This window comes from Athene cunicularia (genome assembly GCF_003259725.1).
Source record: "Athene cunicularia isolate RWA chromosome 4 unlocalized genomic scaffold, athCun1 chr4_part3, whole genome shotgun sequence".
Taxonomy (NCBI): domain Eukaryota; kingdom Metazoa; phylum Chordata; class Aves; order Strigiformes; family Strigidae; genus Athene; species Athene cunicularia.
In genome coordinates, this window is record NW_020799100.1 from 20,673,824 (window position 1) to 20,696,722 (window position 22,899).

General features: G+C 34.0%; 1 protein-coding gene across 7 annotated transcripts in view; it reads left to right on the forward strand.

Moving 5' to 3' along the window:
* The window catches only part of CHM (CHM, Rab escort protein 1), an 86,049-nt gene that overhangs the window by 59,456 nt on the left and 3,694 nt on the right, over positions 1-22,899 (forward strand). For all 7 annotated transcript variants that reach the window (XM_026848626.1, XM_026848620.1, XM_026848621.1 and 4 more), the window contains 6 exons: positions 4,904-4,981; positions 10,641-10,745; positions 11,641-11,704; positions 12,642-12,738; positions 17,227-17,319; positions 20,732-20,898. In XM_026848626.1, coding sequence (XP_026704427.1) covers positions 4,904-4,981; positions 10,641-10,745; positions 11,641-11,704; positions 12,642-12,738; positions 17,227-17,319; positions 20,732-20,898 — 604 coding nt within the window. The remainder of the gene's footprint in view (positions 1-4,903; positions 4,982-10,640; positions 10,746-11,640; positions 11,705-12,641; positions 12,739-17,226; positions 17,320-20,731; positions 20,899-22,899) is intronic.

A 22,899-nucleotide genomic window follows, 5' to 3' on the forward strand; every position in this document is an offset into this window, starting at 1 on the left:
CTAGCATTTGAGTTTCAGAAAACAGAATTGGAATCTTGAGCCTATAAAAGGCAGCATTTACTTGCCAAACCCCCAAACTTGCACATCGCATAGTAGGAGCTCAAATGTTAAATCCCTTGAAGTAGTTATACTTCAGTGCCAATTTGGCTATTCAGATATCAAGAACAATAAATATTAATCTTTGCCAGACTCTGATGAAATAAACTTAAATTATTCCTATTTTGTAGTTACGGAAAAAAGTGCCCCGTGGGTCTAATGAATCTTGGAGTAAGTGATAAGTAGATATATTACTCAGATTCTTGAATTTTGTGCTCTAAACAAAATCAAGTACACCAATTTGATATCTTGTTACTTTATTGTCAAATATTATATGCTCCACTAAAATTCCTCACAATATGTGAATATATATTTTTATGCATAGCAATCTAAATGCCATATAATAAAAAGGAGCAATTTCTTAGTTTTAGAAGGAAACTTGTGTTTAAATCCAATCCCTCTTTCAGCCGTGGCATTTATTCCCTGATCTGTTACCATTCCTGCCTTTGTGTCTTCCTCCACGAAAAGAGCTCACTGAAACTGAAATGAGAAGTCCTCGTTCTTTTTTTCCCCCCTGTGTTTTATTTTCCCCCCAGTGTTTTAATTTGGAGCTTTGCCATTACAGCAACTCTTTCTGTAGCATTTCCCAGTCACAGTGCTAGGAATTTCCTTTAGTGTTTTAGGACAGAAGTGAAGATCTGGTGAAGAAATTATCTTGCGGTATGAGTAGAGGCATGAAAACTGTGGTTCCTGCAAAATACTGTTCGGAAGTTATCTAACTTCCAGTTGATAACTGTGCAGGAACTCTGTGACAGTTTTAAAACTGTCACTTTGCTAATTAGATTTATAGAGTAAGCTGATTCTGTAATCTTTTGGGACCTTTTTTTAATTTTACAGGAATGCTAAACACTGTCTCCAGGAAAACAAAAATATTTGACTCCTCACTTCCTTGCTTAAGCATTTATTTGCATATTATCCTTTGCAATAGCTCTCCAAATGTCAGGACAGTTCTGGTTGACACTGATTATTATTTTAATTATATCTTTGGTGCTGGTTTGTGGTTTTGTCGTGGTGTTTGGTTTTTTTGTCTTCATCCAGTTGGGTGCACATACTAAGATTTCACTTTTTTATGGGAACTCTGCTAGGAAAATTGCCTATCTTTATTTTTAACTGTAGCTGTTTTATTTATCTGATTTGTCTGTATTCTCCACTTTAATGTGTTTAGAACACACCAATACTGTAGGAAATGCTGAAGTTCTAGGGACCTTTAAGGAACCACAGAATTTAACATAAGAACAGCTTACTCTGAGTGTAAAATAATTGATAGAACGATTCATTAATTCAGCACTTGGCATGGTTTTTTTTGATCTTTCTCCAAAGCTTGCTGTGCTGTACATGCAGTATTCATCTTTAAGGAGGGAAGCATATAGTTTTTGTATATGGGACTGCACTGTTGGGGAGAGAAATACTCAATTTTCTCCATGCATTTTAGAAAGTAAAAGACAATCTGTATGCTAGAAATAAAACCTGCTTTTTTTGGTGTGAAACTATGTGATATGGCTTTCCAGTACTTTTATGTAGTTTCAGAATGAACTAAGGATCAGTCTGCAATTTAAGTGTGTTTATTGTATCTCTGTGTTGAAAACCAAAATGTCAGATGGAGAGACATTCTATTTTTGTTCAATTAATATCGGAGAGCATTACATCAAAGCAGTAAACTCCTCTTGTAGCAACAGATGCAGCAACCCTGAAGCCTATTTTCTCTCTTGTTGCATTAGTGTTTAATTAAAGAAAACAACTAGTTGGAGGCAGTTACTTTCTGTGAAATGTAATGAAGATTTATTTTGTAAGTGACCTTCACTGTATTAGCTGAATCAGTAATCAGTAAAATTAATAGAATAATCAAATTATATACAAACTCATAAATCATCACGAATATGCTGTCAAAAATTCAGCTTTTAATATGTCCTATTGTTTCACAGCTGTATTAAAAATTACAACTGTTGATTCCTGCCTTGATGGGAACTGAAATGGCATTTAAAGGCTGTGTATGATGGAGGACTACCAGGCCAGAAATTTTCACAACTGTTAATTTAGCTGTAATATGATTTGATGTCACCAGGGCAAAGTTGAAGTTGAGTACAGTGTTGTTGCTATCTTTCAGCAAAACTTGAATTATTGGTGTAGGCAGTCGCCAGTTAATTAGAGTAATATCAGTTTAAATGTCTGTCATTTAGGGTTAATAGTATCAAAGAGTTGCCTTGTACTTGAAGTACAGTCAAATCATCTTGAATAGACTATTGTATAAAAGTAATGTTAGCACAGTGATTTTACTTTGTCATAAATTATTGGGATGTTGTTTAGTTAATATTTCAATTTCTATATTTAAATAATTTTGGCAAGTTCTTCCTAATCATGTAATTTTTCATGCTAGGCTGTTTTAATGGGTATTTTGGCTCTTTGTAATTGTTTAGCACAACACAATTAAAATTCCTTTCCATTTTCATTTAAAAAGAGAAGTTTTCCGCTGGGCTACTATGAAAACAGGTCATGCCCTCCTCCACTGGATAGCAGGCTACTCTTGAAAATAAGTAATTCACATTTTTGCGCAGCCAAGCAGCAAAAGTTCTTTCAAAGCATGCTAGAAAAATAAAGCGCATATATCAAAAAGCCCTTGACTGTGGTTGAAGTCAAAGGAAAAATATAATTTACAGTTTTTAACAAAGGAATCTTAGTTCTAGTTAGGTTAATAGTGCTGTTCTTTTATACAACTTATGAAATAAATTCATCTGAGTTGGTTTGAAAGATCCTAATACATGATTTGTCAGGCAAGAAGCCATAGATTGCAGCATTAGAGATAATAAGCCTGTAGCTCAAGTCTCTATAATAATTCCTCAGTGGATGTTTAACCTTTGTGTCATCTTCAACAATCCAGGCAACCAAGGCTGGGACTTAACATGGTGTGTGTTCTCCCTGCTTTTGTATGGGTAGAAGAGGTATTTTTAGGGAACTGGATCTTCTCATTTCTGCCAGTAGTAAGCGATACTGCTGACGTTTCCTTACACTGCTACCTTTTGGAGTACTACTCAGATGCAAGTTGGTAACAGGCTTCAGCTGTTTCCTGTGATACATCATCCTTCATGCAGTTTAAAAAGGTATTGCAGTACTAACTGCCTTTGATCTGCCTAATAGGACTTTTGAATACCCATATGGTTACATTCCAGTTTAGGAAGTCAGGTTTGCAAAGTGAAAGTTTTTGAGTTCATCACCTATGAACAGATATGTAAAGCTCTTTAACATCAAAATAAAAAAAACCCCAAAACTCATCAAACCAAACCACAACCAAAGAAACAAAAACCACCAAGAAAACCACCTGTTAGTAAACCAAGAAGATCCTGGTATCATCCCAGAAGTCTGGGAGAACTGTGTTCTGCCAAACCAGCCTGCCTTTCTGATCTGTTTTTTTGCTTTGGCTGGTCGGATGCCTAGCTAATTCTAGGCAGGTATTAGAAATATAGTCACACTCGCCTGTTAAGTTACAGAGTAAACTCTACCAAAAGATAAATAACATTGCACATTTTTATTTTAAACACAATACCTAGGCAGGCTCTGTTTATGAGAAGGCAGGTGTAATTTCTAATTTTTATGCCCTCCCAGTTTCAGCTCTGCCCTTATATCTCTGAGCTGAACATCAAATGGCTGGGCCAGACCGAAGCTCAGCTGAATAACAGGAACACCAAAAACTCCCAGTTTCCTTCTCTGGCATTACAAGATGGAAGAGTTGTGTGTGACTGCATTGAATGTGCTACAGACTGTTTTGTCCTTTACTCATAAGAGGCTATTTACTTTTGAATAATAGGGATTACAAGAAGAACACAGGTGTATTTAACTTGTGGGACAAAGGCAGAATTGTCAAATGTCACTTGATAGCATTTGACAGTTGTCTCTGATAGAGCGGTTCTCTGAGAAAAGGATATGCAGTTTATGTCAGTATGCGGATTATTTGTTCATTCTTTCTCTTCAGCATACATGAGAAGAGGTCAGTGATAGCTGATTGATCTGAATGAATCACTGGAGATTCTTAAATAAGTAAATATATTTTAAAAATGCATTAAAAATTCCTAAGATCAGACACTGCAGAGTCCAAACCTGAAATTGTATTGTAAGGGATCAGACACATCTCCCCAATCTTTTTTCTTTACTTTTTTCCTCTAGGTAATTTCCATGCTGACTATAAATTTTTAAGAGAAAGGTTATTTATTTTTTTAAGATAATTTGAACAATATTTTTTTAAATGCTCCTACTGATTTACCTTTTGTCTCACCAAGTGTGAAAGAACTTCATCCTCTGCATTTTGTATTATTATAATAAGAATGACCCTGGAATAATGAAGTTCCCACGCTATGTTTTCTAAGGGTAGAGAAATTACTTCTGAATCACACGTAGATTTCTGTAGAAGGTTGGTATGGTTATCATGTGTTCTTACATTCTTAGTCTACACCATGTGCAACGTAGTGTGGTCAGAATATCAGTAGATATTCTATGCACCTTCAGTAAATAGGTGCTTTTCCATCCTGAATGACTACAGCTGGTAACAGAGAGTGAGTGCTGAAGCTAACATAACAATTTAGAGGACAAAGATAAATGCTAATACAAAAAGAGTTATCAACATATCCTTTACACAAACTATAGAACATGCTTTATTTTGATTGGTTTTTGATTGTCTGATTCAGAGATTAAGATATGTCATTGAAAATGTACTACAGCATGCACTGTACTTTGCCTTGCTTATGACACACACTCACATTGATTACAATTAGTTGTGATAGGAGTAACCTTTTTTTTTTCCCCCCTAATATGTTTCCAGGATGTGTGCTGTATTTGGTGGCATCTATTGTCTTCGCCATTCTGTGCGGTGCCTTGTAGTGGACAAAGAATCTGGACGGTAAGGGTAATATAAGTAACCTTCTGTTTATATACAAAATACAGATGAAAAATGTGTGAAGTCAATTTAAAAAAAAATGATTCTTCAAAGATCCTCCTTGGTATTAATAACACATCAACCTTGATTAAAAGTAATTTGTGTATAGGTCCTCCAGAACAAGGAAAGTGGGTCTAGAATATAGAAACTAAATTAATTTCCCTGTGATATTACTACAGCTCCTGATCACCCAAGCTTGGAAGACAAATCATTTCAGCTGCCGGGGGGCTGGTGATGAGTGATGTTAGTTTTCCTTGTGGCCTTACCTACTCTAATTGATTTTCATCAGATGACAACAAAGCCCTCTGTTATTGCATTTTTAAAAATGGAGCTCACCTAAAGACTCATCAGATTAATCTTTGCTGATAATGCATGTCACTCCAAGAGAAAAGACTTTAATGAGTTTTTAGGTAGATTGTTGTCATAAACTATGCTGCCCTCTTATCCTAGGATAAATTCTTTTACAACAATATCAGGCCTGTAGGCAGGTTTAAAGTTAAGCTAAGAAAAATCAACCCATAGTTTTTTCCATAGTGACATTTTTCACACCTCTGTAAATTGTCATGGATTCTGTTACATACATTTTATCAGTTATTGGTTTTAATTGCAGGCTTTGGTTCTCTTGAGTCTGTTTTTAGCTTAGTTTCTCTAATTGAAAAGTTCAAAATGTTCTCTAGAAAATGTTGAAAACGTAGTAAGATTTAAGAAAACTGGTAGTTAAATGATGGGTGTGATGTGTTTACTTTCCAGTTGCATTGCACATGTGATTCTTTCGGCATAGTACTTGTAGCTACATTTGTCATGACATGGTCAAGTAGTGTCTGTTTTCCCTGAAATTCCATAAACAACAGATTTTATCTTTCTGTCAGGTCCTTAAGGTTCTGAAGTTCATGGCACAGTTTTAGACTTTGAGATGCAAATGTGATAGTATATCATCATGTGTGATGTTGTTCTAAGTGCACGATTCACATGCAAATGAAATTATTCCCCTTTCATAAACTCTAGTTTATTTTCACAGTAATATTTGAACTTTTACTGTAGGCAGCTTTATTTTCTGATAATGTCTAAATAGCTAACTTGTTCTTTCAGAAAGACAAAGCTTTCAGTTAGCAACTTCCAAACACTACTCTAGAGATCTTGTCAGTGGTGCTGGATGCCCCAGTTTTCAGCTTTCTTTGCACATTTTGAAGACCTTTGAAATTAACTTTTTCTTTGTTAAGGTTATATGTATTCCAAAAAAGGTGGAGTGCTGCTTTGCAAGACTTTACCAGGCTTTCATTGTTCCGAAATCATTGTCTTTTAATAGTGCCATTATCTGATACTGAATATGAAGCAGCACAGCAGATCCAGCTTCCCCTCTCTAGTCACCTGCCTTCTCCTTGGAGCCACCCACTTGCTTCTGTGGTCTCTTTTTAGGTCTCCCATAATTTCAAAGCAGGTATTTTACAAATAGCATTTCTACAACAAAGTAAAAGTAAACAAAAAAAAACTGTATAGAAGTGTCAGACTTCTTTGAGATGAGGGAAATAACTCAGCCTAGGTCAAAATATGTTTAAAAGTATATTCTTAGCAATGAAAGAAGGATCATATAACATTATCTTCTTTTCCTAATAATTTTACAAAGTCTCAATCATCGTTTTCACCCTAGCAAAAATGTTACTCAGAAAGCTGAGTTTCTTTCACCCAGTTCTATCCTTTCATTCAGTTATATTACTTTCTGTATTATTTTCTGCTTTTATTTGCTAAGTCTTTTCCTTAGTTACTTAGAAGCTATCCAGTTTGTTGCTAAGTTCATCACTATTTCCTTTCCCTTCTTTTTCTTTCTTCATGTTCTCTCTTTCTTTTACTGTGTATTCATTCGCCCCCTGCACCAGCTCTAGTTTCCTCTTGACTTTGGACTTCACTGTGTTGCCTAATAAAAATCAGCTATCAAATTGTTAATGAGGGTATTTATGAGTTACTGAGCTTTTGAGTCAACAGGCCATTAATAGTAATTGGTAACAGACAAATTCATATCTCGTTGTCAGTGCAGCTGTCTAGTTTCAGAGGCAGCTTGCCTTGGTTACAAATAGGTTAAACTCGTAACAGTAGAAATTGAATCAGATTGTGCAGTATTCATTACTATTTCATAAGCATCTTCCTTAGTGCAGTTATTTTTTCACTCTTTTTAATATTCTTGCTGTAGTACATGGAAGGAAAATGATATTTACAGCTACAGCCTTGATTTTCTTCTCAAACTTTTTATTGATAATTTACAGTTTAATTTGAAGTCCCTAAATAGCACCAAAGCTTATTTCAACTCCTTTCTAGACATGGCTAACATTCTTTCTAGCACAAGAAAAATAAAACACCATTCAATATCTAGTTGAATTGCTTTATCACTTTTTTGCTACCCATAACTGTATATACAGAGAGTAGATTTCATCCCCAACTATTTTTTTATCATTTTACTATAGCCCTTTTTATAGACATAAAAGCTTCTGGTAATTTGGCAATCCGCTTCAAATTTCTATTTTTTAACGTATTTTATCAGATTAGGTCTGCTGTTTCAGTACATATGCAGAACATCCAGCGTTTGTGATATAACTCTGACGCTGTTAGAAAATAAAAACCACATCATATTCCTTAGGCTGAGGAAAAAGCACATTGAATGTATGCATGAAAACTAAATTTTTTTGTTGTTTATTTTCTCTGTGTTTATTATAGGTCACTTTGGGTACCTATGATAAAATTTAAAGTATTTTAAATTACATGTATTGAATTAATAGTAGTGGTCGGCATTTTATGTTGATCACACTTTACATATGTTTCCAATTACATAATTCTGTCTCAAAAATGGAAAAGATATGATAAATGGAAATTTATACATCTGTAATAAAAAGATATAGCAAACACATAGTAATTTACATATCTTTCTTGAAATATTGCATACTGGCTTTGTCAGTGCTGGTAAGTCCATTTCAAGGATGTCGCCCTTAGTCCATTAGTTTGGATAATGAGCCCTATAAAGTACATTTATAACTCGTGGCACTGCAAGGAGATGGATTCTAATTTTCATCCTTTTATCTAGACACATTGAAAGAAGGTCAATGGAGGGTTCTGTATGATTCATTGTCGCAACACATATCAGATGACAGAGACCTGATAATGTCAGTGCATAAGTGTTTTCCATATTTGGAAGCAGTACTTGAAAGAAAATTTCTCAGCATCATCCTTTGAAGTAAAGTGGAGACTGAAATTAAAAGCACTATCTCTTTTTCAGTTTAAAATCTTATCAAACATATGACCTGATAGCTATTCCTGAACAAAGGAGAGGAAACAACACTGAGCAGGAAAATAAAGTGTAGTTGCTTTTGCTGGCTTTGAGTGATGCAACATGACATTTAATCAACCTTTCCTCTTCAGAAATGTTTAGGGGGTGGCAGGGGAAATTGTTTCATAAACAATAAGAAAGGTTATAATTAGAAATGAACTGTAGCAGCTTGACTTCCTTGTTTATTTGCAGTATTCAAATGCGTGCTTGAGAGTTAAATTAGTTAGATTAAGATTGAGAAAAAACTCCTTAAAGTTCCAAGTGAAACACATGTTGAATAGAATGTGATTGAAACTGTATGAAGAGTACTACATGTTTAAAGTTACATGGTGCTTGTACCATTAAACTTCTTTTAATTACTGTTTTCATGTTACCTGTGGAATCTGAATGTCGGTATATATGTAGTACCAGCTTCTTGTGAAATCAGCATTAGCAGCTGGTGTTATAAAAATGAGCCTAATGGTCATAAACCTCTTAAGAGCTGCAAATAAGCGTTGTGTGCACCCTTTTTCAGTTTTCATTTCAGACTATACAAGCAGCTGGTTTACTAAAGCTAGTGCCAGCTGATTGCTATTATTTATTTAGGTTTGGTTCTCATCTCTAGTTTCAGACTGTTTGGATCACAGAAGCCAATGAGTAACAAGAAGTTAGAGAAATGCTGTTTATTCCTAAGGCATAACTTCTGTGTCAGGTATTTACTGATACAGAAATAATGTTGTGCTGTGATGTAACACAATTAAATCTGTAAAGGATCTCAATCTTAGGCATCCTTTTGTTTCTTTTCATGTTTGCCCATGCGTGTGTGTGTGTGTGTGTAAATGTGTGTGAGAGAACTTGCTTGTTTGATATATATATATTGCATTGACTGAAACATTGAGATACCAATTCAGAATAGTTTAATTTTTAAAAAAAACAGTAACTTTCATACACTAAGCAAAAGTTAAGATAATTTGCTTTATTTATTTGTACAGTAAACATTCTGATATTGTAGAAAAACCTTAAAATCTTGTTTTAGAAATTGATACTAAGCCTTAAAGATGTTTAGAATATGGAAGCAAACTATAGGGAAAGAAATTGTAGCGCATGCATTTTCCTTTCACTTTAGACAGGAAAAGCATTCATTAAGATAGTTGCTCTTTAAACCTGTAGGGGTTTCTAAAAATGTTTGTCCTGTCTCATTTTGAGGAAAATATGTACAATTAAACTGAACACAAATCATGGCATATAAGAAGCAGCAGTAGAGGTTGGTTTTAGTTAGTATCTGTATGCAGCCTTCTTTTTATTGGTCTCATACATATCATTTAGTTTCATATATGTTATATATAAGTCTGAAGTTTGTTCTTTCATAGAGATTTTTTTTTCCCCCATTAAAATCTGACATTTGTATCCTGTTCTCATTTCAGATCTCTGAATTACTTTTTTTCTGTGGTTTGCATTTCCGTCCCATTTATAAGTTTTAGTCTGTTTTGTTGCACTTGGCTCTGAAAATTTTTGTAGTAGTGTCTCAGCTGTTAATTATTCTCATTTTGTTTTGATGGTGGGTGTGTCTTGGGTTGAGTTTTGGTTTTGTTGTAGTTTTGTTGGGTTTTTTAACTTTTTCAGGTATTGCCTGAGGTACACCTTTAGGTTACAATTTGTATATATTCAAAGACAAACTGAATCAGGAACATTTCTGTTACTCTTATAGCAATGTGACTATAGTTAATCCTTCTTGTGTGTAATTTAGAGATAAATAGTATATTTAGCCACAAGTGTAGAAGATAAAAAAAAGTCTTTTGTAACAGTTTCACGCACACATTTCTCAGGGATTTTTCTTACATCTCTTAAGTTAGTTTACCATTTAATTTGTCAAATATTATTGTAAAAATAAACTTGTCTTTGATAAAGATTGCTGACTGGGGAAAAATGACACTGTGGTAGCATAGCATCCACAAAATAGTTCCCAGTATTACTTCTCCATGTATCATGAGGTAAGAAATGTGTGCTGTTTTCATGTACAATCAAATGCCAGTGTTATTAGCTTTTTTTTTTTTTTTATATAAACTGACCAATTTAATAATGTCCTGATATCGTTATCAATAATGACAATGCGTGTAAGAATTTGTGTATAACAGGTAGACTGTATAAGTCTAGGATACAGTTATCAGTTTCAGTTGATTTGGTTTAGGGGTTGGTGTGTTAAGGAAATGTGTAGCTAACTTACTTGAAAAATGTAAATGATGTGCTGTATAACTCAATTTCAAAAACTTACACAAGCTTTTGTTGCCTTATAACTAAATTTCTTATTTTGGTTTGATTTTTTTTAAACAGTTGCAAAGCTATTGTGGATCATTTTGGCCAAAGAATAAGTGCTAACTATTTTATTGTGGAAGATAGTTACCTTTCAGAGAGCGTATGCACAAAAGTGTGTTACAGGTATGTAGTAAAACAGTAAACGTAGAAATTTATTTAAATAAGAATATATAGAGTACCCTGCAAGATAAATTTAAGAGATTATTGTCTCCTGCTTTATCTTTGCAGTATAGTTTAGTTCTGTGAATAATTTTTCTCTTCTATATAATCGAGGGCGTACCATACACTTTCTATCTTTAGGTTTTCTTAAATTGTCCTCTAAATCACACTGCCCTTTTCCATATTTAAAAAAAAAAAGAAAAAAAAAAAGAAAAGCATTATCTCTTAAGTACATTAGAGATTTCATGCATTAAAGTGTTTGGAAGGTGGAGGTGCCTATTGCTGTTCATGCTTTTAAATTTGTGCAGGTTTAGAAAAGTATTAAAAGTCATTGGTTTCTGTGATTTTGCTTATTCTGGACAAAAACATGGGACATATACTGCTTTTGTCTTTAAAACAGTGCAGAGAAGGTAGTAGCAAAACTGTAGTAGTAGGTGCAGTGCAGAAATAGTCACAGGCAGTGGAGGATTAGAACCTTCAATTCATCAACTCCACCCTAGTGTATTTCCCATTAATCCTAAATGTTCTGTGCTGTTTGGAACCTAAAAAGCCCTGTAACATGCTGCTACTAATCTTGATTAAAGAAACAATTTTATAAAAATCAGAAGGGTATTCAAGCTGTTTTATATAATCGCACTGGCTTATTTATTTGTCATCTATTTTGGTCATTGAAAATACATTATTAATGTTCCTACTTCAGCAACAGGCAAAACATCCCACTAACAATCATATTAATAATTATATGGTTAAGTAGCTTTCCCACAGTATTCTGTCTAGATTGGTATTGCCAAAACTGTGAATCCAAATTGCTATTTTTATTTTTTTTGACAAATGCCATGATTGTTTTATTTAATTGTAGGCAGATCTCCAGAGCAGTTCTCATTACAGATCAGTCTGTACTAAACACGGATTCAGAGCAACAGGTATATATCAATTTTGTATCACCTCTGCATGAATTGTGAATTGTATGTATAAATATTTAGTTCTTGGAAGGAATTAATTCATGCTTTTGTTTCTGATTGAATCCAGGTTTTTTAGTCAGTTCTCTTAACTGATAATTGTTTAATTCATTAGTCTCTATAAAACTGTTAGGAATTTTATTTTAGTTAAAGGACTTGGGTTTCCCTGTTTGGTTTGCACTATATTAATTAATCTAATTGCTGTCTTTAAGGTAGTTCATTTTGCTTGCTTTTTTGTAAACTGTTACCCTTAGTATTAACTGTTATATTTTCTTATCTAAATGTTGTTCAAAGTTATTCTGTTTTTTTTAACATTTACTTTTACTGTTCCAAGTTCTTATTGTATGCCTTCGGATCCTTCTTTAAATGTTTCTGCTTTATCAGTCTTTTACAGGCCTTAATTTTAGAGGGTATTAATCTGTGTTGTGTCTTTTCTGGACACTTCCTGTATTCTTGTAGGTTAAATAGAATCTGCAAAATAAGAACATATATGACAGAGAAGTCTGTTCTTCCTAAGTCTTGCTACTACTAATCCTACACAAAAGTCCTTCAGTCATTTTCACCTAGCAGTGCTCTGCCTCGTGTTCAAAAAGAATTTTGCAGTCTCTTATCAACAGAGTTTCCACACTGTCATCCTTTTGGAAAGGGCTGTGATAGGGCTGTTTTCTTTCTGTTCCACTGCTGCAGACATTCCTAACAAAGGTGGCCTTGCTGAGTTGGGTAGAAATTCTTGAATGCTCAAATTCTGCAGGATTGATTGCACAAATTGTTACTAATAAACCAGAAAATGGAATTGTATTAACTGTCTGCAATTAATTTTCACCTTTACTCAGAATTGTGTTGATTTCCTCATTCTCCATATTACTCTGCTTTAACATGAGTTGTTCTTTCTGCTTGATAGGTTTCCGTTTTGACAGTGCCTCCAGTGGATCCGGGAAAACCAGCAGTTTGTGTCATAGAGTTGTGTTCCTCCACCATGACGTGCATGAAGGACACGTGTAAGTACAGTGTATATGTAACCTTAACTATATTTTTCCCTTTGACTCTGTCAACTCTGGAACAAAATGTAAAGTATTTGCGTATCATTCATCTGCTACACAATGATCAGGCTATTACATGAGAAAACAGTGTGTGCTATGCTACTGTTACCAGCAGATGAGAGAAATAGTCCATTGTCTTCAATCTATAACAGTTGTGTACTGTTTCACATGGCTTAGGAATCATACAAGATTCTTGTTGCATTTGATTTTTTTAAAAATTTACATGTGATAATTATTTAAGTCTTACTGTGATTTTCATGGTAATAAAGTATATTGTTATTTACTTTCAAATGAATCAACCATCAAATGTTCTTTTTAACACTGATGTGGCTAATAAGCTTTATAGTTGTAGTCTTATTAGTACTGGGACAATACTCTGTTGACTGTACTGTAATTATAAAATAGCACCAACAAAGAGCTTTTTGTTATGACTGCTGTATTTGTTTTTCAATTTTAAAAAAGTATTAGAATTGCATATTTTGTTTATTCTACGACGTTTAAGACAACTGAAGATTTCATAGAATGGCAGGTAAGTTTAATGGAGAGCTCTAGCAGACTGTTTCTTTTCCACTGTAACTAGCTAAAATTGTGCCGTCTTCAAGTCAAATTATTAAGAGATTTTTTAGCTTAGAAATGTTTTCTTTGTAAAATTTTCTGCCAATAATTTAGTTTACCATGACAATTAAAGGGCAAAAACCCACCCGAAGTATTTTCTTAAATCATTTCTGAAAAAACCTATAAGCAAAAAGGTAGGATCTTAGTTAACATAGCTGCATGTTTGGTTTTTTTTTTTCCCCTTTCAAACTACCTTTGAAATTTAAGACACTCATTACGTCATAGGACTCTGCGGCCTCATAAAAAATACTACAAGTTTTTGTTTTCATAGGGATAGGTTCTCAGTACAAGCATGAAGTATTTTTCAGTATTATTTCTAGCAGAATACTTTGGAGCATATGTTCTTGTTTCTGCCATTTTCTTAATTGGGATATACTGAACAATTAATTAGTAGGTTAATAGACCTAACACAATATTTTCACTGACACAATAATAAATCTTTCCTTCAGTAGATTAAAAAACATTCTAAAGCACATGAATCTTACTGGTAGTTTGTTGTTAGTTTGTTTTTTTGAAAATGCACTACCTTAGCTGAACTGTTACATTGAAGTACACTGTCTTGGGGGCTTTTTATCCTCTGAAAGTTTTGGGGGAGGTGGGATTATGTCACCTTACGAAATTTGGAGGAAAGGAGTACGTCATGAAATATGTGAGGTAAAGTTATAGGAATTATTTTAAGAACTTTGTTATTGTTGTCTACTGCATTAGATTCTTTAATTCTAAAAATATCTGAGAGATCACATTTCTAGAAGGGACATCCTATTATTTCCATTAATGGTTTTCTATGTGTGTATTTTTTATTTTTATTTTCTATTTTTTCTTTATGACTGTTGGTATTTTATATGAACTTGAAATAGATGAGCAACACAATGTTCTTACTGGATATTTACTTTTCTTTCCAAATTCTGCTTCTAAATTCTGTTAAATAGATTACCAATTTGGGACACTATAGAAGAGAAATAGAATTAAAGTTTACCTCACCTAATGCTTTTTAACAAAAAATAAGTAACTGTAATAATAACCTATTTATTTTGCTGTTACCTGGGCTCGAACTCAGTTCCTTGCATAAGAAGGGTGAACTAAACGATTAAGTCACTCAAAGTTGTATTTCCTACTTAAATAATAAAAAAAAGATAATCCTGTAATTAAGAATTTAGTGCTGTAAAGCATATTTTTAATATTTATCCTTTAAATAACTGATTTGCATTATTTAAGTGTTCACAAATTATATATGTTTCAGGAAGTGAAACTAAAGGATTGATGTTCAAGTAGACACAAATTATTAGTTTCATGAGAATTTCTGTGGTGCTGAAAAATTAAGGTTGTTATTTACTTTTCTCCATAAATTCTTCTCATTTCAGAAGAGAAGGTACTATATTCCATAATGAAATTTGTCTTTGTTTATTAAAGTAATGTAGTTCTACTTTAGGTATAGTTGAGTTCTAGTTATGGGACATATTTCATAATTTTTTAAAAAATTTTTACATCATTATCTGTAAATGGGCTTTAACCTGACTGATTTCTCCTTCAAACAATTATTTAAGATAAGTATACAAATACATCTACTCTTTGATCACACTGCATAAATGACAGGCACATAATCTGTATTGCCAGTTGAGTGGAACCAAACTCCTTCACTTGCCCTAAAAATTGAGACTGTAATGATGAAATCATGAACTAAACTCATCGTTCTTCCTGCTAGAAGAATTACTTGAAGACAAATGTTGGCAACCACTGTAACTAATGCAGTTATACCTGAGTAAATCAAATATAATCAAAATATATACTGATGACTGTGACTCATAGCCATAACCTTAAAGATAATAAAAAAGATTTTATAGAAAGTGATGTGAACTTCAGTGATTTATAGCTTTTTTTTTTTTTTTTTTGAGGAAAGAGTACATTCTGTTACAATGTTTGGGATTGTAAAGGTTTAGTTAAGATTACAGGGAGACTTTCATTATCACGACCTGTTTTCTTTTACTTAGTACATACTCTTTATAGACAGATGGTTTGCTTTTGGTTCAATAAAAAATGAATATTAATGTTTGGATAAAATGTTTGTGTGTGTAGTCCAAAAGAAGAGGAGCATGAAGGGTTAAATTTCTGGTCCTTTTGGAGTCAGTGTCAAACTTTCTGTAGCATAACTGCAGCCAGGAAATGATGCAAGATACATGTGACATAGTTGTAAATAATGACACAAATATATCCAGACTTCGGATTGAAAAGAAAGAAATGTTATATGGATTTAAAATAATGCTGTTGGTATACATTGATGTTAAATCGATCAGAAATATACAGTAATGAAGAAAAAAAGAATCAGTTTAAACTTTGCACAAAGATACATTCAACTTCATGATTCTCTGACAGATACTTCTCTGCTGCTGAGTTTGCAGACAACTGTTCAGCAGCAAATGAGTCAGTTAAGGTGGCTTTATAAAAAACTTCAGGATGAAGCTTTTAAATTTCTGAGTGAATGGATGTAGAATTGGGGGATGAAGCAGCAGAGTACCTGCTTCTGCATCTGAATAGAGACCAATGGAACAGAAAAGAGGTCAAGAGCTGCATCAAGTGATTATCTTTTCCAAGGAGTCAGCAACTTCACTGGTTTGCAAAACAGAACAAATAAAGGAACAGTATGTTCTGTGAGGAATCTGTTTAGCAACTTTTTTTTTCATGAAAACAAGTGCATTAACAAGAAATCTAAATATCAAATCTGCATTATTCAAGCAAAACTGTGAATTTTCACAAATTCAAAATTGGATTTAGTGACATTGATTTGCTTACGCTGTAAGGTGAATTTTGATTAATTATACAGTTCCAAAAATATGTTCTAGTGGTCCATAATCTTTTCACGCCATCTTTTTCCAGCATGGATTTGCTGTACTCTCTGATTTGTTTCTGATGTGTACAGAGCACCTCTTGAAATCAAGTACTTGAAATCAGTTTTGCAAATTATTAGAAATCCTTGCTGGCCCACCTAACCTAATTTCACCCTTACCGCAACACAAAACTGTTGTTTCTCCCATCCTTTAAGAAGGTGGATGAATGAAATGTAGAACATTTCTCTGCTATTCAGCAGTGCTTATCTTCAAATTCTCTGTAGTTTGTCAAAATTTAACAGTGTTCTCAGTGTTCTTCATTCTCTGTGTGGCTGGAGAGAAAGAGTGAACTGCCAGCCCACTTGAGCTGTAACTTAAAACCTGTGTCTGTTCACTTTATCTCCTATTTACTGTTCAGTACAATAAAAGAAATGGAAGTCTTGCTGCAATTTTTTACTTCAGTGGAGAAAAATAGCTTCCCACTTACTCCTGTACAGCCAGACTTAAACTGTGAGTAGCCAAATTTCCCAATTCCCACTCAGTCCCAATTTAGCTCTTAAAGGAGAGTGCTGATGAAAGTAGTGGTATTTCTGGGTTTAGTATGTTGTTGAACTACTAGACTGTCAACACTGATAAGAATGTTCTTGGGGTTTCTGGAGGTCATAAATGGCAAATACAATGTGTCATCCAGAATCTTGGTGCTGCTTTTCCTGGTATCAATAGACACCTTTTCATAGAACAGCATTCTCTCTGCACTGCCAACATTAAATTATACTTCCATCTTACCAACATATGTGGAAGAGGGAGATATTTACAAGATCTATTAAGAAAATTTCTCTGTGTGGTGTATATACACTGTATTTCCATAATACAGTACTTCTCTGGATTCAAAGAAGTGATTTATATGAAGAGCAGTGATTCTAAAGCCTTCTGTGCCTTCTGAAATTGTAAATGGTATTCTATATCTGTGTATTGGTGATTGTAATTAGTGTGTCTTCTCTTTTAACAGATTTAGTCCATTTGACCTGTCCATCAACTAAAACTGCTAGGGAAGATTTAGAGCCTGTTGTACAGAAGTTATTCAACCTAAATCCAGAAAAAGGTAAAAATAAATAAAAGAAGTATTAAGAGATTATTTTGCAAAACTATAATTTACCCTTGTAACTAAAGTATCTGTTACTGAACATCTGAATCTGTCATCAGAGTCAACATATGGTGAGCTGCTATTTAGATACCAGCATTTCAAAATAAAGGAATCTATTTTGAGAGTGAGATTGATTAGACAGATGTCAGCCTTTTTGTATTTCGTGATCTAATGTTCCAAGTCTTCTTCAGCTGTGGTTTAACTTCAGTATACTGTAAGTGTCTAGGATCTTTTCAATTTTTCACACTTTCCTTTTCATGGAAGCATATTTGCTTCTCAGCATGTCTTTCAGAGGTGCAGTAGTGAAATGAAATATTTGCGAATCTGTTTTTTTTACACTACCCTGGTTTTTAGTGATTTCTATCACTTGGGTATTCCTAACAAAAGTTATCAAAACTCCAAAAGTTAGTGCTTTTCTCCTCCACCTGCTATATGTGCTCAGTGCTACAAGCTTTTTAGGGTTTTTTTGCCTTCTCTTATTCGAAGACTGTTGCTCATCTTTTTGTTCTCTGCAAGTGCTTCCTTGTTTACTGTTTTTAGTTGAAATTCTCTGGGTTCTCCTTCAAGCAGTGGAAGCATAAAATTGTTATGTGCTGCAGTGTTATCAGGAAGAGATTTCCAGCAATTTCCAATAATTAACTATTTGGCCCTAAATTCAAGGAAACTTGAGTTTAGGGCTAAAAAACTTAACAACTACTATCATGAACTTTGACCTTGAGATGGACAGTTTCACAGTCCCAGGGGAAAGTAGCTGTTGACAGAGCAGTTGTTGCCTAGAAAGGAATTGTCCCTGAGATACTTTGTTCTAGTGCCACAGAAGTCATTGTAATTTATCCCGAGATCTTGAATTTAATCTTATTTTTGGTAGATGCTGATAGAATAAGTAGTGTGCACAGAGAAGATGTTGCTGTGTTCTAACCTTGGCAAAGCATTTTTCAATATAGCATGCTCATACTTAAATACAGTAAATCATAGTTTTTGTATAAGAACATTATACTTAACTGTCAGTGAAGTATGTATGTTCATATATATTAAGTTAGTAAGATGTGGAATTGTTTTATAATATTTATAATTGGTTTGGTTATAATATTTGCTACTGTGCTTTATTCATGAAGTGTAACAGGAATTTAGGTAGAGTTTTCTGCTGTTTAAAATAAAAAAGCAGTCTTTTATGAGGCTAGTCTTTTTTTCCTCTCAGGATTCTGTAACCAAGAACAGTGTTTCATAAAGGGTTGTGTTCAGCTTTTCACAAGTTTGTTTTTCAGTGTTCTTTTCCAGTTTTACATTTGTTTTCTTCTACCTTTTAATGAAAAAGCAAATATCTTCTTGGTTTTGTTAGACAACAGCATACTTTTAATAGGAAGTAAAGTATTAGGCATTTTTCCTTCTCTTTTTGCTTACAGGAAAGGCATCTTCGATGTCCCAAAGATGTAAATTTTTTACTAGGTTTGTAGTACAAGAGCCTTTACAAAACAAATACGTATAATGCAACTAGGATTTGTAAATAGAAAGCTGTATTAGGTTGGAGAGCTGCAGACACTTTTCATGTTGATATTTGTTAATTTAAAGCCTGCTAATTTCCAACTTTTAATATTAAACATATATCTTAAATTTTCAAGACAGCACTGTGTGTTTCAAAGTCTCAATTGGTGAAGAAAAGATTAGCTTGCAGTTTAGAGTCTTCTAATCGTTTGGGGGGGTTAGCATTAATCTTAATGTTTAAAGTGATCCAGTTTTGAAATGATATATTGTTTAGAACCTGACTGAAATTCTTCTGTAGAAACCCTGTGATCATAGGGGTCCTCAGGTGCACTGAGGCACTGAAAAGCTAGTTTTCACTGACACATAGGCCTTTTTATCATCAGGATGAGGTAGTGGTCGTATTTTAATTAAAATGTCAGAACAAATACTGTTGGAGTTATTGAAAATGAATCACCAGATAAAGTGAGCACTGGGCCATGGCAGGTCAAAGAGGCAAAGTCACCTGGAGAAGAGGACTCCATTCATTTTCCTGCCGAAATGAGGAAGAAGTAACTTTTATGAGCAATGTGAACTTTTAAATATATTAAAGAGCATCTTGCCCTGTATTAAGGCTCAGACTTTCACAGGCTGATGAATTTAATTTATATTTCAAACTGTTCAGTATGGTTAGCACCTTTTTTTTAAAAAAATATTTGACAGTTATAAAAAGATACTAAAGGAATAGCATAGATTTATCTCTTTTTTTTTTTTTTTTTCCTAATTCAACTGCTTTAAAATACAGGTTTGAATGCTCTTGTTATCTAGAATTTTCTTGCTTGGAAAGAAGTAAATCTCGCAAGGTCTTTTACAAGCTTCATTTACTTTTAGAGGAGGTGAAATACTAAAAAGGGGACAGCAAATATGCCAAACAAATAGTATCTATTAAGCTAAGAATCTATGTTGTGTATTCCTCCATTGTATTCTGCACTGTTAAAAAGTGACCTTCATCTTCCCAGAGGTTTTTCTGCCTGTATGCAGAAGGGTTATATGAATGTGCAAAGTAACTGCAAGAAGGTTCAGGTGATGAACAAGCAAGATGTAGTTCATGATCACTTTGTATTCATAATGAGTATTGTAGCACAGTACAAGTCCTCAGTAAGTATAGATAAATATAAATGAATAATTTATTTTCAGTTAGCAGTATTTCCACAGTTTGGAGATTCTATATACTGTGTATCACACATCGCAAATAAGAGTACTTCAGGGTTTTGGTAATTCTTTATCTGCAGTTAATTTGCGGGGGAGCTATTCTTTGTGAATCTTTTCTTTAAAATTTCTTTTATTTAAACCGTGAGGATTAATTAGTCTCCTTAAATTGGCTTGAAGATGCTCAATCTTAAAGAACACAAATGTCTTATGAGAAGAGTTCCCATACAAAGGTAAACTATTAAATGAGGTAGGAGTATACATCAAAAATATTTTTGCATATGGAATGCAATAGCTTCAAGTTGGCACAGCCTGGGAGGATGTGTTCAGACCGTCATATGCTCATGGAATTTATCCAGAGCAAACTAGATAACATGAAGTGAAAAGGCATTAAATTTAGACCAAACTTCTTGGTAGTATGCTTTTAGGTGATAATTGGTTCTTATGTGGCATAGTGTGTACAGAATAAGTAGAGTTTACATACCTACACTTGTAAAGGAAAAGCAAAATATGATGAGAGAGTACCTCAGAAAAGAATGGAAACTAAAATTAATTAGCTCTTAACAGTAAAAAAAACCCAAAACCAAAACAAACTTCATTACAGTAATTCTGTGTTAATAAATTGACTTTTAGTATTCTAGATTTTATATTTCTCTTATTACACATGAACATTGGTTACTGGAAACACTTTTTTTCTTTTCAGAGGCTGAAAATGAAGAACAGGAAAAACCTAGAGTTCTCTGGGCAGTCTACTTCAACATGAGAGATTCTTCAGGAGTTGAGAAAAGTTCATATGATGGCTTACCCTCAAATGTTTATGTCTGTTCTGGACCAGACTCTGCTTTAGGAAACGACTGTGCTGTCAAACAGGTTGGGCAGATCAATTTTTTGGTTGCAGAATTGTCATTTTTCAAGACCAAGGATGTCCAGTTCAGTCTACTTTTGTTCTGGGCTATTCTATTTATGCTGGATAATTATTACTAATACAGCTATAAAACTTCACAGCTAGACATAAAAAGTCTTAATGAGCAAAATGTAGGTCAGTGGGATTGAGAATGGAGGAAACTTGAGAAAAGGTCAGTTGAGACAGTAACATTAGGAGTAGCAGGTAGTTAATCTGAACAGGTAAAGGGAACCTAGAAGGCAGCAGTACTTGAAGATGATGCTCTTGGTAGAATGGTTACTTGCTCTAATACTATGGAAAGGAAAAACTGTTGCGTATTTCAGAAGCGTAAGTGATAACTTCCCAAAATATGTAGCCTTTTTCTTGTAAGGTTAAACAGAAGGTGCAGTAGTAGAGAAGCAGTAGAAATCAAAGGTCAGAAAAGCCTTTCTACAGTTCAACTAGGAAGGATCATCAAAGTAGTTGCAGGACATAATCATAAACCTAAAATCTATTGGGGAGAAAAAAACCCCAGCATAATTACTGATCTGGTATATTAAGCTGTCTGTCTGTTTACCTTGTCTTTGCCTTAGTGTCACCGTATGAAAAAATTACGGTGTAATTGTGAATCTGTAGGAAACAAGGGGCATGTCATTCTATTCTTGACCTTGAGGTAGTATTTGGCACCAAGTCACACTCAGTTTTGACTTTTAATTCTCAGTATTTGGTTGTCTACATATCTAGTTCTGGCTAACTGGAATCCTGAACAGAGATCCACTTGCAACTTTCCTAGTAGTAGGTATATCATACCACTACTCAATTCAAGACAAACTACTAGTGCTTTGAAATTGGAGGAGAAGAGTGAAAGCTCTCTAAACAAAACTAGATAGTTGGAGAGACTGAAATAGCCATCTTCTGTGTCCCAGTAGGCAGGATACGCAGGGACACCTTGTCTTCAGGTGTAGGCACATAGAGATTCACAAAGAACTTAGTGTGTACCACTCATGTGCCTTCCCCACTACTGTTGAGCAGTATCATGCTCAACAAGACATGCAAATATGTAGATTATACTTGTGCAGCAAAAGACAACTACAGGAATGCTTCTCTTTTGCTCTTGCGTTCAGAGATCCACCCCGATAAGGAAGGTATAAATCCTTAGGCAGATCTGCCATAGCATCACTGTGATGTCAGGGTGCTTTCAGAGCTAATGTGAGAACACTTTTACATCTTTGTAGGATTAACTGGCACTAGTCATTTTTAAAGCTGTATTTTTAATGACCATGTTCAGAGAATGTGCATGCCATCTTCTAACCAGTTGCAGGAATTTTTTATGACTTAAGTCATAAACCTCTTAAAAATAAGATTTTTAAAGTGGAAAGGCTGACATAGCCTGAACTGTAGGGTCAGAACAGTATAATTAAGGGCTAATAGTACCCTTCATTTTGCTTTACTAGGCAATAATTTGCCTCTCAAGAGGATAGAGAACTGTAAAGACGAAAAATAATGCAAGACAATTATTATGGTAGCAGTTTTAAGTGGTAAATGAGTTCTTTTCTAAATCAGAATTTTTTAACTGTTATTTAAAACAGTCCAGGTCAAAAGCAGTTTCAATACATTTAAAAACCAGTCTGTTTCTAATTCAAGATAGCCACCTTTTCTAGCAATCAGATTTGTCTTACCTTAAGAGCTCTTCACCAGTGAGTAATGGTATTATAGATGAAGCTGTGCTTAAATATTCTAGTGAGGCTTTGTGTTAAATCTGTTGACCATCAGTGAGATAGATGTCAAGCAAGCAGATCTCAGAGGAGAAACAATGAAGAGCCTAAAACACTGCCTTTCCGGAAGAGTAGATAGAAGCTACATTGTCTTTGAACCTGTTTTAAATTTTGAAACAAAAGGTCACGAGTTAGAGTGAAAAATATTTTAGTGTAAACATGTTTATAATTAAAAGTTCTCAGGGAAAATAAAAGTGAGGAGTGTAAGTGAGA